Raw genomic sequence first — 18,546 nt, forward strand, 5'->3', positions numbered from 1 at the left:
CGGGGAGTCTGGGGGCTCAGATCACTTCACATCTCTTATTCACCAGACCTGTGCTATACCGTTCAGTCACCGCTAACCATACGGTACCACTTCAATTTAAATTAACTGAAACAAAGAAAAATTTAAAAATCCATTTCCTCCCTCTCACTAGCCGCATTTCAAGGGCCCAGTACCCACAGGTGACAGTGGCTCCCACACTGCACAGCACAGATCCAGAGTATTTATATGATCCTAGAAACGCATACACTTGAAATTGTATTCTTCAGCTTCATAATTTGGTAATTCAGCTTGCATGTATTTTGGTAATTCTTTAAGAATAAAAAACACAGACAAGAGTGTGGCGACTGCCGAGGGGAGGTGGGAGGAGGGGAGGCAGAGGAGGGTAAGGGGGTGTAATGGTGATGGATGGAGACTTGGCGTAGGGTGGTGAGCACATAACACCGTGTGCAGATGTGCGGTGGAATTGTGCCCCGGAGACCTGTAGAATTTTGTTAACCAGTGCCACCCCAATAAATTCAATAAAAAGGGGGAAAGAAAACCTGTACGTTGTTCAGGAAGATATGGTAATAAAGTGAATCTTAGCAGTAAACCGTTCCTTCAGATCCGCCAGTTTTCTCTTGAGTTGGTCACTGTAATGTTCTTTACATGGTTCACTTGGGACAAGGTCTCCTTGGCCACCCTCCGCACAGCGGCAGCCCCTCCTCCTGTCACTCTCTATTAGTCCTCACAGTACCCATGGCCCTGGCCACCTTGTTTACGTCACTAGAATGTCAACTCCAAGGGGCAGAGACTGGGGCTTCTTCTCTGCTGACTCCTGAGTGTTCGCAACCACATCCGGAACGTAACAGGGACTCGGTAAACGTTTTTGAAAGATTAACTTTAATAAATTAGTACAAGTTCGGTTCTCCGTGAAGTATTGATGATAGAACTCACCAAGTTACTGAAGCCAACTACATTCAGGGCTTGTTTCAAAAGAGCAAACCTCTCCCTGTTCAGGGAATGCTCTGCTGCTGACGCGTCTTCCCGCAGGGTCTGGTTCAAATACCTGTGAGGATGGAGAGCACACAGCGTTACGGCCTGGCTCCCACGCAAGCTGCGGTGGCTAAACGTCACTGCGGCCAGAGCTGGTCTCCGGAATAATGGCAATCACCTGGACACTGTGCACCCATGTGTTTATACGGCTGTGATACATAATAGCACATGATGTTTCAGGAAGGAAACAAGAAAGGTTCTTGGTGTACCAGAGCATATTTACACTGTTTCACCTGGTTCTCACCTTAGCTGCACCCTTCCTACTGAAAAGAGAAGGTCACGGTGTTTTATGCATTTCATACAGAAATGGGGGGAGGGGTGTCCTATCCTATGCTTTGTCATTAATATTTTTATTAAAGAGCTTTAATTTAAAGTAAGTTATTGTTTCTTCTTGTCCATATCTTTTAACTATGAAGTAGTTGATTAATTCACTGATTTATTCCTTTTATTCCACAGACACATAGGAATCACCTACCAAATACACAATGCCAGCAGCTGAGGATATAAAGATAAAAGGATCACCCCTGGAAGCTCAACAGCAACAACAAACATAATGTATCCAAGGCAGAGAAAAGAGAAGAGGTAGTTGCAATACAACCTGGAAGTGAAAGAACAGAGATGAAAGTGAGGGGTTTGTGAGTGACCCAGGATGGAGGCCAACCCCAGAAGCAGATGATGACGAAAAGTTGTGGGAGAGAAATAACCTTTGGTCCCAAGAATTGATACTTCAATAAGAATCCGCCAAGCAAAATTTTAAGAGTGTTCCTTAAAAATTAGCAACGTGTACAAAGGAACACAGGACAGAGCAAACCTGATGCATGTGGGGAACTTGGGTGGAGCAGCAAATTTGGAGTCTGTGCTGAGAGGAATAGAGATCGATGCGGTTAAAGAAGTGGCCAGAGTTTGCTACGTCTTGCAGAAGAGTTTCAACTATGTCCTGGGAGTAATGGGCAGTCCTCACGGTTTTGAAACAAATGGCATAATCAGATTGTTGTTTCAGAAGCAACATTCTGGTAGCCCAGTGAGAATACCTGGAAAGAGAAGAGGCAACTAAGGGTGCTGGTGGAGAAGGAAATAGCCGGATAGAGAGAGGCATCGGGGAGGCAGAATGGGCAGGAAGAGGGGGCAGATTTGATGGGGGGGGGAGAGGCGCTGATGATGCCTTTCAGGTTTCTATCTGGGGAAAAGCATGGACAGTGAGCTCATTCAGCCAGAGAGGGTTGTCAAGAGAAAGAGTATGTTTCTTGACAGAGTAAGTCTTATATTTTATATTAGTCCTGTGGACTTTGAACTTCTTGTTAAAGTTCAAGTGGAGTTCAAGGAAACAGTTGGCTACAGGGACCTGAAACTCAGGAAAGATTAGAAAATAAGATCTGGAAGTCATCAACATGCAAAAAACAAAAACACCAAACATGTGAGTGATTGAACTCACCCAAAAGGAGATGCTAAAATTTTAGGGGTGAAGAAAGAATTGAATTCAGGAAGGGAGTAGGAAAATTAAATGAAATTAGTAATCAAAACAAAAGGAGAACATATTTTTTGAGATTGACATTGATAGAAAAGCCATAGAAAAAGGAAACAGATGGTGGTGTGGAGAGGACACCACAGGCCACAGGCTGTGGTGTGGAAGTGGGTCTGTGAGGACTTGTTCTTTCTCAGTCTTGGCTGTGAAGGACAGAAATAAAATGGTCTCGTCTTTGGGACGTGGAGTGGCAGAGACTTCAGAACATTCATACGCTGAGATAAGGACACATAAAGGCTGGATAAAACACCGAGAGAATGGAAGTTGTTGGGAGGGGCGTGATGAGAAGGAAGGTGCTGAGAAGGGAAGAAGGTTGGAATCAGGACTCCAGAGGAGGGCAAGTGTCCCACTGAGGAAGGTGGTACAATATGGGTCCAAAGGTGGTAGCATCTCAGGGGATTAGAGGGACCACTGCTTCAGAGCTTCAGTTTTTCTAGGAGGGAAAGATTCTGAGTTTAGATGACTTGGAGAAGTTGGCTCTAGGAACGTCTTAAAAATCTAAGGTATTTGCTCTGGATCATGAAAATGAGTGTCTCGCAGGGAGACGCAGGAAGTTCAGCTCATTCTGCAGAGAGTGCAGGTGAACTGCAAGACCAGCTCATGCGGGGGCTTCACTTTCTCCACAGGCCCTCGACGGCCGGCGTGGGATGGGTGAGCCGGGGCTTGGGGCCAGCGGGGCAAAAGGGAAAGGTCAACAGTATTATCTAGAGATTGGGTTATGATGGTCAGAGAGTCATTTTGTCTGACATTTTTAGTGACCAAAAGGTCTTAATGATACGAAATTGCTACCATTCTCAATTCTTTGTATTATCACAACAGTCTTTACTTCGGTTAAATTCCAGGTAGAAGCGATGTGAAATTAATCCTGGTAGTTGTAGACAGGGCTGTTAATTATGTAATAGTCCAGGAGAAATTTAATCAAAATAGAGAATTTTAGAGGGCAGTTGGCCCGATGGCAGGAACGATGCTTTAAAATTGCTTGTTTTCCTCTGTAGCCAGGACATTTGTTGGCATGAAAATGATGAAAAATATAGAACTCAGTGTCTTCTATAAAATTTTTAAATTTCTCCCACTATTTAATAGTATCTGGGATGATTTCACTAGAAATATAGTTTTTAGTTAGCAACAAAACTATATTAGTATAAACTGAGATTAGTATAAAAAATTAAAGATTTTTCAGATATTAAAAGTACTCATTTCCCTTTGACATCATTTAATAACAAAACCACACATGAGGACAGAAAAATACTTGAAAAATATGCCTATTAAAATATTATAGCTAAGAATATGAAGATTCAGAATTTAGTCCTTTTGGCCCATTTCTGATGACATTTTAAACCTTTATTATTTGTAAAATGGAGAGAAAAGAAAATAAAATTTTAAATTGCTGCAGCTGTAGCTCATGATGATTTTATGAGAATGGGATAAGATATTGTGCATGGCATGCTTTCTACACTCAGCATGCAATGTACATGCAGAATATGAGTATTTCTTGGAAAGAAAATATCTTGCATATGTGGGAAGCTTTTAGTCAAAGTGCTCTGTGCCATGAAACTCTTAATCACACAAATAACTATGCCAAATGAAGCAAGGGACATTTTGAGAAATTTTAACAAATGCTTTTAACAATGGAAAATATTTTAATCTATTAAACGTGCTTTTCTGTTCTCAGACAGATAAAAGTAATAAATAGATACAAGGAAAAGATCATAGTTATCACTTCTTGACTATTTTTTCCCGATATGAATCCCTTGAAAGTTGACAGTCACATGTGCAATATTACAGTGGCATTTCCAGGTGTTTTTACCACTTGAAAATAGGTGAGAATGATTGTTGTTGTGGGTTATAGACTTCCCTGTAGACTAACTATAACTCCACTGATGGTTTCCCACTACTCTCAGCATAGCAGTTGAAAACCACCCTAAATAAATCTGTGCAAGTGTTTTCATCTGAGAGTTTCCAACTTTGTCCTTTATTAATTAATGGTCCCCCAATTCCCAGTATTCAAATCTTAGTACTCAGTGTTCAATATCTTTTCAATTAACTTTTTATGACTAAAATCGTATACTATAGCTCAATCTGGTGTTTTAATCACCTCATTTTAACTGAGAACTTGGAACAGCAATGTTTGGCAACATATAGATACCTCAACGTCCAGAGTCAGAGACATCAGAGACTGTATCATTTGTTGAATTAAGAATCACTGTATTTTTGTTTCTAAGACTTTCAGATCAATTTAACTTGCAATGAAAATCTTTTCTTATCCAAGTGGGTAGGAATGCTCTAGATGTGGTTTCTACCTTGGAGTACAAGACTGTAACAATGTGGGCCGTGTAAAATTAAAAGTTATAGATGTATTAATACTGTGTGACTAATTCTACTCAAAGGGAAAGGCAGTGGGAACTAACAGCATGTGTCAAATCACTGACTGGGTGTTTTAAAAGCACTTCTTCGGTTCATCTCCACATCGATCATGAAAAGAAGAGCTAGTATTGTGCCTATTTGCGGCATAAGGAAATTAAAACTTGTTTGAGGTAACCAGCCCAGTAACTGGCCAGCCAACACACAATCTGTCCTAATTCCTCAGTTCTTCTCAAGCTCAATTATAAGTTTCCTGCAGGGGAGGTGGAAGGGAAAGAGATTGAACAGCCTCACTAGGCATCTTCCTAGAGTTATATTTTTGCTTAAAAATGTGGGAGGAAAAAATTAAGCAGTAAAAATATCCTTAAATATGGATATATATTAATTAGAATGCAATATCTTGTGAAGCTTGAAGATTTCATAGGATACTTCACTATTAATGTACTCTTTTCTGACCCAACTCTACTTGTATTACCAGTGTGAACTGGAGTGGCTCACAGCTCAGAGGAAGCCTGAGAAATGCTGCAGAGACCATGCTTCCTCTTGGGCTGGGGGTCTCTGTCACTGGGAAGGTCTCCAGTGCAATGCCCAGACATGGCTAAAACATCTTAGACGTAAGAATGGAATTCAGTGATGGCTGGTTAAGTTTTGCTCCAATGACTTGACTACCTCATTTATTAGTTGTAGAACTTTTTTTCTTTTGTAGTTTCCTTGGGGTTTGATATTCCCTTTGCTGACAAAACTTGATGGTGGCTTTTGTTTTTGTTTGTTTTTACCACATTCATAAGTCTCATTTTTACAGATCAGCATGAAAAAAGCACAGGTGCACCAAATATACAAATATCTTTGTTTTCATTTATAGGAAACAAAATAGCAAACCGAATAAATACGTGTCAGAACTGAGCACTGCAAAATTCTACTTGGGCTTATAGATAAGAAAAGGTTTTCACTGCAAGTTAAATTTATTTAAAATAAGTCAGCAACAACAACTGTTGACTATGTGCTATTTCTAATCTGGTCCATTGTTCCAATTTGTTAACTGCCATGGCAATAGCATTCCACTGATACATCTTTTGAGGTAGGTCAAATTTATAGTCAAAATCATGTGTGTAGTGTGTGTGTGTGTGTGTGTGTGTGTGTGTGGTGTGTGTGCATGTATGTGTGTGTGCTGATACTTACGCTTTGTGGTTAAGAAAAGCAGACCGTGGACTAAGTTTTTAGGCCACCCGAGAACATATGGATAAAGTTAAGTCATGCACTAAATCACAGGAGGATTTTTCCTTTAACAAGAGTCCACAATGGAAAACTCTTTCAGAATGTGCTCCTTAGAGGGATAAATTAAAATTGCTGTCCCCTAGCCTTTGGCACCACTCTGACATGAAGACTGGGAATTCAAAGCGGCATGATCTGAATATTAAATACAAACAATGGCCATTTGCAAAAACTCCACTCCGGAATTTCCAGGCCCTGTGACCCCTCTGGTGCTCCTGCTTCCAATCCACAGTGGTGCTAAGCACGTTAACCCTGCAGACTTGTAACTACCAGATGAGTAAGTCTTGGAGATCCCGTGCACAGCAGAGTGATTTTCGTCAACAACACTGCACTATCAACTTCAAAGTTGCTAGGTGACTAGATCATTCTTCTTCTCATACAGAAAAGGAGATGATAATTATGTGACAGGAATGCTACAATTATTGCAATATGCAAATGTATCAAACCAACATGTTGTACTGCTTAAACCTGCACAATGATCTATGTCAACTATAAATAAAAAATAAATAAATAACCAACTAAAGGAACAAACACAGAAACAGCTGCCCTGCCCACGTTCACCAGGCACCACCATGCAGCGGGCATGAAAGAACTGCTGTGTACCCAAGTGTGTGCCCAAGGCACAGTGGGGAAGAAGACTCACATGTAGAGAAAAGATAATACTAGGTCCCTGAGAGCATGTGTGTGGCCTATTTACCAAGTCAGAGGCTCACAGACTATAAACAGGATGTTTTGCTCAGTGTTTTATCTGCAGCATAAATACAGAAGAACACTGTCTTCTCTATTGTGAGCAATATGGCCTTTGACTTGGGGACGTTTAGTACTTAAACAGAAACCAGGTAAGGCAAAAATCAAGCAGTTGGCATCAATAAAGAGAGCACTGTTTATAGTTTACTAATGAAGATGGTAAATTGCTGCTTCTTGCCCACCTGCCCCCACCTTCCTCCTTAAAAGGAAATTCTCTTATTTATTGTTTTTAAACTCTCTGGAAAGCATTAGCAAATTTTAAATCCCCCCCAACAGAATATGAGTAAGATTGTTATTAATATAGTTTCAGATACATAAATCTCCACCAATGAGAATGTTAATACGTTAACCGCAGACTGTTTTGTTTGGAAAGAGGAAACCCTGCCAGTGGTCTTCAGGAAAAGCACAGAATCATTTAATAAATTCAGGAAAAGAACAGAATCCATTTAATAAATTACGCATTCAGAGTGACTTGGGTCTTGTGACATTCCCAGAATAGTTTGTCCATATTTTTCTAATCAGTCAGAATATTTCTTCAAAACATCTGGTGGAACAAATTAAACTCTTACCATCTTTGAAATAGTGAATGCTTATGGATAACTAACTTCTTCTTGAAAGTGTCTAATTCAGAGAGCTGGGGGTGGAGACACAAGAGCTGAGTGGCTGTGTCCTGCACAAAGGGCTTGGACAAGCATTTGGGGGCCCAAACCCCTGTCTGCATCCAGTCCTCCAGCCTGGGTCGGGCTTGGGCCCCGTCTGCCACAGGAAGACCCTGCATCTTTTCCTTCTCACAGAGAACTATTTAAATGACTGAAATGGGGAGATGTTTTTGCTCAGAATGGGTGGCTTGGTCTGGTTTTCATGAACCTGTTTCTAACCAGCCAAGGCCTAGGGGCTGCATCTGTGAGGCGTGGTGGAGGAGGCGCTTTCTGTAATTCACTCCAAGTCATTCCCAGGCTTGCTCCTGCTCCGTGCATGGGGACAGGTGGCACGTATGTGCATATAAACATGCCTCAGCCGAGCTTGAACAGGTGCTACGCTCTGCCTCAGGGGAAATCGTTAGGAATAAGCGTTGTGTAAGGTCTCGAGTGAGGTCAAGTCTAACACTATCATGAGGGATAACATGACCCTGTGTGTTAAATACTGAGTTAGGCGTGTACATGGAAGCTGCTGTAATATGTAAATATTACAGAATAGGCCACAGAGACACCTGACCATTTACTGAGTTACACAGATACACGCATTGTTTCCCAGGTTCTCTGGGACCGACCTATGCACTGCCATCAAATGATTACGCACTGCTATCTCTGTGGAAAATACCACGCTGACTGCAACTCACAAACACATCAAGCAACGTCTTGCAATTTGGTAGGCCTAAAGCGGAATTGTAATATCCTCTAAATGATTTATTTCTATTATCTGCCCTATTTTCTCTCTCCTTTCAGTTTCACTATTACTATATTCATAACATCCAAACTTACTTCTCTTCCAAGACCATGTGGAAATTTGCCTGAGGGGGTCGATTCTTCATTCATAAGGAATTTAAGAGCTGTGCCTTCCTCTCTAGATTCCCCACCTCCAGCATCTAGAGATGAGCTTATCTCCCCTTATGCCCTGGGCCTGTACCATTCTCCATTTCCATCCTTTCAAATGCCCCAAATACTGTAGGAGCCTGTCTCCAGGTATCTGATCCTGCTTACCTCCAACCCATTTTCCGCACTGCAGTCAAAGTTCTCTTTTTAGAATGTAAATTTAGCGAACTCCCTCCCCAAATCAAAACCTGGCTCCTGAAATCCTAACTCCCCAGCAAGGATCGCCAGAGCCCACAACATCACATCATGGGATCCCCACGTTTCTCCAGCTTCGGCCTTGACAAAGCCACACCTCTCATGCCCAGTGAGATTTTGCCACACAGAACTGCCTTCCGCCCCTCACACAGACCCCATTGTCACCCACCGCCTGCCCTCCCTCATTATTTACTCCACTGGCAACGTAATCCACATCCAAGCCCCTCTGAGCATTCTGGACAATCCCACTGTTCTTCACAGCCACTCCCTGGGAAGTCTTAGGCTGGAGGCCCTTCCTATAAGCTCTCCCAAAACTCTTCATTCCCTCCACTCTAGCACTTTACCAGACTCTATTAAAATTGCCTGGACACATATTCCCACCAAAAAGGTAAGACCAGCCTTTAAATTCCAGCCGTATGGCACATACCATGTACTTGTGAATACAGACTGAAGACAGTGAGCTGTATTCATGAGCCCTCTGTCAGATGAATCTTCCCAAATTTTATTGCCATCATGTCAGCTCTTCCTCTACTCATAAACATTCCACCTAAATAACACATTCTCGTACACGTATTTCAGGACTCCCCATAACACAGCTCCACCTCTTTAACCTATTCTGATTCAGTGGGATTTGCCACGTGCCATCCTTCTCACCCCTGTGGCAGGCCACCAGTCGACTTACTACTGACCTGCTCCTTGCCCTGTGCCACTGCCTCCCCCAGGATTCTTTTCCTGCTCATCCGGACCCGTGCACCAAGCCACACCAAGCACTCATCCAAAACAAAGCCTTCTCTGTTTCAGCCATGCTCTCTGAGATGGTTAACTCTATGTGCCAAATTGGCCGGGCCACAGGGTGCCCAGGTCGCTGTCAAACAATATTCTGAACACGTCCGTGAGGGAGTCCCTGGGTGATGTTACCATCTGAATAGGTGGAAGGAGTAAAGCAGACCGTCCTCCCTAAGTTGGTTGGCCTCATCTGGTCAGTTGAAAAACTGGAGAACACAAAAGCTGGCCTTCCCACCTGTAGGAGGGAGCTCCTGCTTGACCGCTTTCAGCCGGACATCACCTTTTCCTGCCTTCGGACACGCACTGAAACATCAGCTCTTCTTGGGTCTTGAGCCTGCTGGCTCCTGGACTGTAACTTACACCATCGGCTCTCCTGACTGCCCAGCTTGCTGGCTGCAGCTCTTGGGGCTTCTCAGCCTCCACACTTGTGTAATAAATAATACCATAATAAATCTCATATACATATATAGGTATATCTTATGTACATATATACAAATACTTATGTACATGTGTATTTATTCTCAGGTTAGTTCTAAACTTCTTTTAACTACTCCAATATTTCTACCTGCAAGTTAAAGTTACACTACTTGTTAACAACAACAAAACACTATTCATGAAATAATAAATGGAGCTTAAGTTCAAGTAATAGGTTAACACTCCAAATAAGTGGTCCTTGACCATGTTGTATTGTGTTTTTAGGTCAAAATCCTTCCACATAAAAGAGCATTTTCAGAAAAGACCCAAGGAAATTGTCTAAATATCATTATATCTTTACATATAATATTTAACTGAAAGTCAAAAATTCTGAAACATTATTATTAAAGGTTAGAATAATAGGCTTTAGCTCCAGATGTGATATTTTCACTTTGAGATGTTAAAATAAGATGCCCACATATGTTACCCAAGAATACAAAAAAGCAATCAGCTACACAGAAAGGTACCAAATTGATTAAAAAAAAAAAAAAAATGTTCAAGATTAGTTTTTCCAAAGACGTATTCTGGAATCTTCAAAACCAGTAGGCATTATTCTGGGCTTAATATGTTTGTCAATCCAAAGGAGTGATTAACATTCTGTTTTAACTTTTTCCTCATACACTTAAGGAATGAAATGATATTCTGACCTAGCAGAAATTGGGTCAAACTTTTACTATTACTACTACTACTACTAGGCCAATATTATTCTTTATAGAAGCACTTTTACAGTTTTCTAAACCAAATCCACTTATTAGAGATGTTAATAAAACTAAAAGGAGAAATAATGATGCTCAGATGTATCTTCATTGTCAAATTTATCTTCAATTTTCAAATATACAAAACTGCATATTTCCTTAGAAATATTTTTTAAAAACTTTTGGTACTGTGTATTTTTTAGATATTACACAAATCCCTCTAGCCCTGGCTGGTGTGGCTAAGTGGTTAGAGTGTCAGCCTGCAGACTGAAGGGTCCTGGGACAGATTCCGGCCAAGGGCACATACCTCGGTGGCAGGCTGGATCCCCGGCCCTGGTCAGGGTGCGTGCTGGAGGCAACCAATCTCTCTCTCTCCCCCCCCTCCCTCCACTCTCTCTGAAAACAATGGAAAAATTATCCTCAGATGAGGATTAAAAAAAAAAAAATCCCTCTAGTTGTTTTTTTTTTAGCCCAATCTGATGCTTCTAATAACTACAGTATCTAAGGTACCAAATACTCCAAAAAGTTAACTCTGAATCTCAACTTTCAATAAAATCAAAGCTTCTAAGGCTAGGATGAACAGAAGAAGCAGGTGTTTCCTTTTGATCTGTTAGGGAATGTAAACCTTAAAGTTTGGGAAGAAAGAATTAAATTAAATAAAGGAACTAATGAAGTTACAAGCCACAGTTGTCATTATAAAAAAGAAAGAGAGAGTTCATGCCTTCTTCCCCTTTCCCTTTCTGAGTAAAAAGATGATGTCCTTGGGAAAGCCTGATTTGCGGGTGAGGTGGGCTGGCCCCTTTCTTTCCGTCTGCTTTTATTTTTATACCCCTCTCACAGAATGCCGTGTCTATCGCGAGCGCTGCTGAAAGCAGGGACTGTCGATGTGGTGACAGGAGTGGAAGGAGAAACCCAGAGGAGGTTGAGTCCAAGGAAGAAAAACACCTCGTATTAAATTGCATCGTGTGTTGTGCTTTGTTTTTACTCCTCTGGCTTAGAACCTTAATCAGCTGATTTGCTAACGTCAACTGTTCTAAATGTCCTCACTTCCCACTAATTTCCCTTTTCAGATAGGAAATTTCTTCCTCTGAAATTGAAAGCCTCCACTACAGGGAATCAATCACACATTTTAGCCAAAGGAAATAACAAAATCCATTTTAAAACGTCAGGGAATGTAGGACACTTAAAATGTTGACGATATTATATTTAAACAACTGTACTACATCTCTATAATGATCTAGATCAGAAAACTGCTGTAGGGTTTAAAGATAAGTTGCTAAATTATTTTGCATTTCAGCAACTGCTATATATTATGATGTGATCCTAGTAAATAAGATTCTTGTAGTAAAGTGGAATTTAAAGGCAACATTTTATCAACCATGATTTAATTTGCCCAGTGTAGGATGCTAAAAATACAGTTTATGCTCATAAAAATACTTCCATACTTCTCCTCTTTCAGCCAAAACATTCATTTTTTAAATTGGATGGACATTCTTATAACAGCAAATAAGACAGTTTCATTCATTAGTCAACTTATTCATTCTATCTCTAAATGTTTAATACATACGAGTCATAGGGACATGGGTCTGAATAAAGCAGGGTGCCCATCCTCTCGTTACTCACTTACTAACGGGTAAGATTTTAAATCAAAATTGCTCGAATAGAGGTAACCATGACACAGGAGATCTGTGCTGCTCTGATGAATCAAAGAAGCTTCATAAAAACAGACTTGAACAAATTGTGCCCTGGTGAGAGACAGTGTTCCTTCTATGTCTTTGTAATTATAAATTGCTAATTTAAGATCTCAGTCCAGTAAACAAAAATACTGAGTTTCTACATGTGCCAAAATTGTGCTTATCGGGGATTCAAAGACAAATGAGGCACAATATTTGTCCGGAGACAGTGGGAGAGATGGAAGTGTCAAGACAAAATGATAGCAATATATATGTATATACATTATATTACATATTATGTAGAGCTAATATATAATATCAGTGATTGTTTAACTATTAAATCCAAGGTGGTAAACCAACGTTTCAAAAGGTGAATGTTTGGGTTTTCTTTAAATACTGAAATGCCGGTGCATGTTTCAATCAACAAATGACTTGATCGGAAACTCTAAGTGTGCATTTCAATTAGTAATGTAGTAAAATGTTAACAATTCTGTAAATACATTTACTCTCATCAGCATATTGTCTTGAGAGGCTTTATAACCTTGGGATTCTTCAAACATTATAAAAATGCCTTATCTAAGGGAAGTGAACTTAGAAGTAATGCAGATACTTAGAGAAAATGTGCCTATAAGAATTATATATTAAAATTTTTAAAAAAAGAATTATATTATGCAAGACAAAGAAAAATAGTCAAATCATAGAGTTATAATTTGAAACAATAAATGAAAAATCTAAAAAACTAATCTGCAGTCAGAGCAGGGTCAAACAAAGCTCTACCCACGAAACTCAGACCTGTTGGCCTCTCTGGTATTCTTTGGCCGTACAGGATTGAGTATACTACACACTCAAAACAAAGCATATTTTGGCCCATCAATCCACAAAATAGATTATTGTGCGTATGTGTAATTAAACTGACTTGTAGATATTTAACAAAATTCTAAGTGAATTAAACAAAATTATTTTGGTTTGAGACAAGGAGGAGGTGTTTGTAGTACCCAAATCAGTAAAGCATACCATGTTCATTTTGAATTAATTTGAACATTCATTGCTGCAATGAGCTTTTCATGTCAATATCAAAAAAAGCAGCATTTCTTTCAATGAAATCAATGTTTGGAGAACATACTCTCCAAAAGGGCAAATGGACATATATGTCCATTTTCTGGGTCCTTCCTGGAATTTTGTAGCTCACTCTTCTCATGGTGGTTCTCCCGGGGTCCTTCCCTCCAGCATGCTTCCTGAACAGGAAGGGGGCAGGGAGCAGGGACTCAAGTGGAGGGTAGAGTTCCCCTGTCAGGGCATCCCCAGATCCTTCCTCCTGCATTGATTCCCAGTGACCTCTACTTTCTAGCTTCTTCTTACTTAAAATGAGTTTACTCCTTCAGATTTCACCAGAACCATTCATCAGGCACCAACAGCAGGCCTTATCCAGAGCCTGTTCTCCCTGGGAACCTGTGAGCACTGAGTGCTTCCAGCCCATAGCTCCCACTGAGGATCCAGGGCAGTTCTCTATCACAGAAACACAACAGGAGTTTAGCAGAACACACCAAAGTGATCTTTCCTATGAAAAATAAGTAGAAGTGGTCTACTGTGCAACAGAGGCTCAAGTAGCTGTTAATTTTCTTCTTAAGGTACTTACTCGCGTATGCTCCATGTGACATCTGAATCTTGTTACTCTAATTCCTCACTTGTAAGTATCCTCCGGTGTTTTTAGTGTTTAGGGTTTCTTTTTATTATTAATTATTTTGCAAAGGTTATCAGCGGGCAGTGATTTTATGGTGAGGGTTTACAGGAACAACATGTGGATTATTTTACCAAGCTGATGCATTTGATGTAAGAGACAATTGAGAAATAAAACTAGTCATCCTTGCAGGATGTTCTGTTTACCGTGAAATATTTAAACAGGTGAGATATTGCAGCACTGCCTGGGACAAACTGTTCTGTACCTGGATATCACACAGACATTATATTATACATGACCCAATAGGTCACCAACAAGAGCATGACATCACTCTGTGCAACACCACCCAGTGCCTTCTATTGATATTGATGTTTTGAGTACTTTATTCCAGAAAAAAGTGTTAGCTTAATCAATCTTAGACATATCTAAGAATAATTCCCAAATAAACACGTAAGTGTTTAGAATTTGTTAAAATATCTAGCTGTAATCAAATTTAGTGGCATCCATTTCCTGGGTGGGCTTAAAGAAGCTTACTCTAAAATCACACACGAGCCCGGCCGGGCGTGGCTCAGAGGTTGAGCATTGACCTGGGATCCAGGCGATAGGGGTTGGATTCCCAGTCAGGGCACATGCCCGGGTTGCGGGCCCGATCCCCAGTCGGGGGCATGCAGGAGGCAGCTGATTAATGAGTCTCTCATCATTGATGTTTCTCTCTCTCTCCCTCTCCTTTCCTCTCTCTGAAATCAATAAAGATATATTTAAAATAAATAAATAAATAAAATAAAATAAAATCACACATGACACACATGTGTACACCCGTCAGTAGAATGATCTATTCTACGAATACAGACAGCTCACATATCTTCAAGTAACCTAAAGTCACAACTTACTCTGCATTTACAGTGAAGAAAAACAGATCCCTTCTTTTCTTCAAACAGAAAAAATATTATTAGCAGAGAACACCTTCTTATCAGTACACTTCTGGGACCATGTGGATGAGAAAAACTGAGAACCTGCTTTCAAAGGGACAGCTGACCCACAGGGGACTGTACCTGAGTCCTGGGGTGTATGGGAGCTTTGGCTTTTACTATTAACCAAGAGGCTACGGTCTACACAGGGAAGGAGAACATGTTGTTGGCCCTAGAAATGATGTAAAGCCAGACAATCAAAAGGTTACCACCTCAGTGAGACCAGAAGATGTCCGTCCACAGACATAGACAAGCAACAGGAAACTTTTCTGGATAGATTCTAGGTGGGCAAATGTCTCCCCCAGAGAAATTATAACCAAGGCCAGTCGTCTCTTAGTTTTAGGGGTTTAATCATAAAACATAGACTACACATGTCCTTAGGACATTTTTACTAACAAATTAACATAAAAATAGTCCCAGGCTCCTAAAACTCCAGGAGCATTTGGCCAGAGCAAAAGGACACCTCTCTGAAGGACTAATCCTCAACTCTGGCCACACATGATTCTCCCAGATGCCAAGTCACTCCCTGAATGACAGACCTGGGAGAAAGAATCCTCTCTGCGGCAGACATAATAAACAGCAACAGTAGAAGCTCCAGAACTTCGGATAATACTGCTTATCTACTTGTTATTGATGGTATAATACGAGAGTTTAAAACAACTGAAATAACTGGATATATAAGAAAGTAAAAAGAATCAATATTTAGGAAAAAAGCAGATTTGAAGAACAAAGAAGAACTCTTAGAAATTGAAAAAGTCACTGAAATTAAGTTTCAATGGATGCCTTAAACATCACATTAATCATTGTTTAAAAATGGATTTGTAAACTACCAGAGAGCACTGAAGAAATTACCCAGAATGAAGCACAGAGAGATAGAGGGATGGAAAATATAAAAGAGAAGGTGGGGGAGGAAAATAGAATGAGATAGAACAACATGCACCCAAAAAAGCTTCCAGAAGAAGAGATGAAGAAAAACAAGGAAGAGGGAACATTCACAGAGATGACGGCCAAGAATTTTATTTTTGAAATTGGGCAAAATAAATGCACCTGATGATTTGCAAATCAAAGTCTCCAACTGAATAAATAAACAAAATTCCCATCTAGAATCTTTGTGATTAAACCAGAAGTCTATACACACATGAGCACACACCCACACAGCGACGCTCATTTTCACGTCCACTTTGTTGCACCTCCTATGTGCCGATGATGGAGCCAGGACCTGGGTGCATTAAGCCGATTCGATCACAGCCTCAAGGCTTAGGATACTTGCTTTTGGGAGAAAAACAGCAATGTAATCAAAACATACAAGCCATGAGGAATTCCACAGTAGAGATATGCACAGAACCTCCTGGAGTTCAGAAGATGGAGGGGATTACTTATGACTTCAAAGGACAGAGAGCCAGGGAAGGCGTCAAAGGACAGAGGTCCTCAAGAAGAATTTTTAGATTAAATGTGTTTTCTAGGTGGAGGAGGAGCCATGGAAAAGAGTGTGAAGACATCCATCCATTCATTCGCTGGAAATGTTTGACTACACTCATGAGGTGCACTGCTCCTGGTGGGCAGAAGACGTGGTGGGAATTGGTAGGAAATTAGCTTGGACGGAAAAGACAGAGGGATGGATAAATAATTTTTAGGCAGACTAGAATGCCTCAGAGCAATGGTTTTATATTTGTTTCCATCATGAAAACTCAGAATTTGAATCTTAAGGCATTCTAATATATAAACCAGGTAAAACAGAGGTGCTCAGATAGAAGGGGAGGTGTGTATGTAAGTATGTGTGTGCGTGTGCGTGTGTGTGTGTGTTTTCATGGATGGAGCCCAATGAGTCAAATATCCCTGCTCTCATAACTGCATTTTATTTGTGAATGTCTCTATTAGGTCATCCTCATTCGCAGATATTTAATATTTTAGCAGCATCATTAAAAGAGCTATTTCCATTTTTCTTTTTTGATAAGTGGTTATGGCTGATATATATGTGAACTTTTTATTTTTGCATATATTTGTTTTGAACCCAAAGCTTTACTAAAACATATTATTAGAACTCTTTGCATTAATTTATTGGATTTTCTAGGTGGACAATGATACTATTTATAAAGAATGGTAATTTGGCCTTACCCTTCTTGACAATGCTATTGCTTTTTATATTCTTCTCGTATCACAACAATTACAGCTTTAGGAGCAAGGCTAAAAAGAGCCTGGACCTATTTCATGACTAAAGATGATGTTTTCTGAAAGACTCCTTTTACTTCTAATTTTAAAAAGATTTTGGGAGTTGGCTGTTTTGTCTTTGGCAACTTTTGAAATGGTGAATTGATTTTTCTCTTTTTACTTATTGATGTGCTGTAAACTAATATTTAAATTTCCTAATATTGATCATTGAGTATCTTTTAATGGACTGCTAGATTTTATTTGCTAATGTTTTATTTATGCCTCTATATCTAGAAGTCATACAATTGCCTATTCTTAATTTTATTAGTATATCTTTTGCTGTGTTGATAATACAGACACACTGAACTTTTAATTTTTAAAAAAATTTTGAATATCAGAAAAGTTTCAAGTTTTAGAAGAGGAAAGAGACAGCCAAGGCTTCATTCACCAGCAATATGAAAATAGCAATATTGTGGCACCTTTACTTCAGACTTTTATTGTTTATGAATAAGTTTCACAGGTAAAATTAACATCTCCATCTACACATTCTTTTCTTTCCTTATCAGATGAAATACATATGATCAATTTTATATCTATCTTTTTAGTCTATATCTAAAGAAAATTAAATTATATATATGTACCTATAAAGTATATAATGTATTATGTGTACTTAAAATTATATAAATATTATTTAGATTGTATGTGTAATTCAGAAAATTGCTTTGTTAACTTTAGCTTTATAAAATCTATTCTTAACAGATATAGTTTAGGTTCATTTATTTTAATTTTTTTTAAATACTATCATTCTAGTCTGAGTGATTTTTTATTTCCTTAAATACAGTCATTTCTTTTCTTTTCTACTTATTTGCATGTTTAAAGAATATGTCAGTGTAAACCATGTACATATTTATTTATACACATGTGTGGATTTTTCTAAGCCAAAGTTTCTCAACCTCAGGACTGTTGGCATTTGGGGTCAGTAATACTTTGCTGTGGGGCCTCCTGTGGAATGTGGGGTGCTGGGCAACCCTCTGCTCACTAGATGTTGGTAACACCCCCTTCCCTGAGTCGTGACGACCAAAAATGTGTCCACACATTATGAAGAGTCTCCTGTGCAGTAATATCGGCCTGGTATTTGTGTTCCCTTACATAAATTTTAAATCTACACAATTTGTCCACCTACATTCCTTTTGCCTAACAAACTTTGCCATCTTCCTTTCAATTACTCATGTTTAGTTGTTTATATGCATCAAAAGTCATTCTTATATGTTAACATCCACTCAACATGACTTACCCAGATGCAAACATTTCCATACTTCTAGAGAAGTGACACACTGCTGATCATATATAAAACACATGGAACTACGTATATTAATAGCATATGATATATAACAATATTTTAT

At 39.6% G+C, this 18,546-nt stretch overlaps 1 protein-coding gene across 2 annotated transcripts in view; it reads right to left on the reverse strand.

The window, feature by feature from the left end:
* MYO16 (myosin XVI) overlaps positions 1–18,546 on the reverse strand; it is a 474,768-nt gene that overhangs the window by 210,910 nt on the left and 245,312 nt on the right. For both annotated transcript variants that reach the window (XM_081128844.1, XM_081128843.1), the window contains exon 17: positions 934–1,045. In XM_081128844.1, coding sequence (XP_080984970.1) covers positions 934–1,045 — 112 coding nt within the window. The remainder of the gene's footprint in view (positions 1–933; positions 1,046–18,546) is intronic.

This window comes from Miniopterus schreibersii (genome assembly GCF_964146895.1).
Source record: "Miniopterus schreibersii genome assembly, chromosome: 2".
Taxonomy (NCBI): Eukaryota; Metazoa; Chordata; class Mammalia; order Chiroptera; family Miniopteridae; genus Miniopterus; species Miniopterus schreibersii.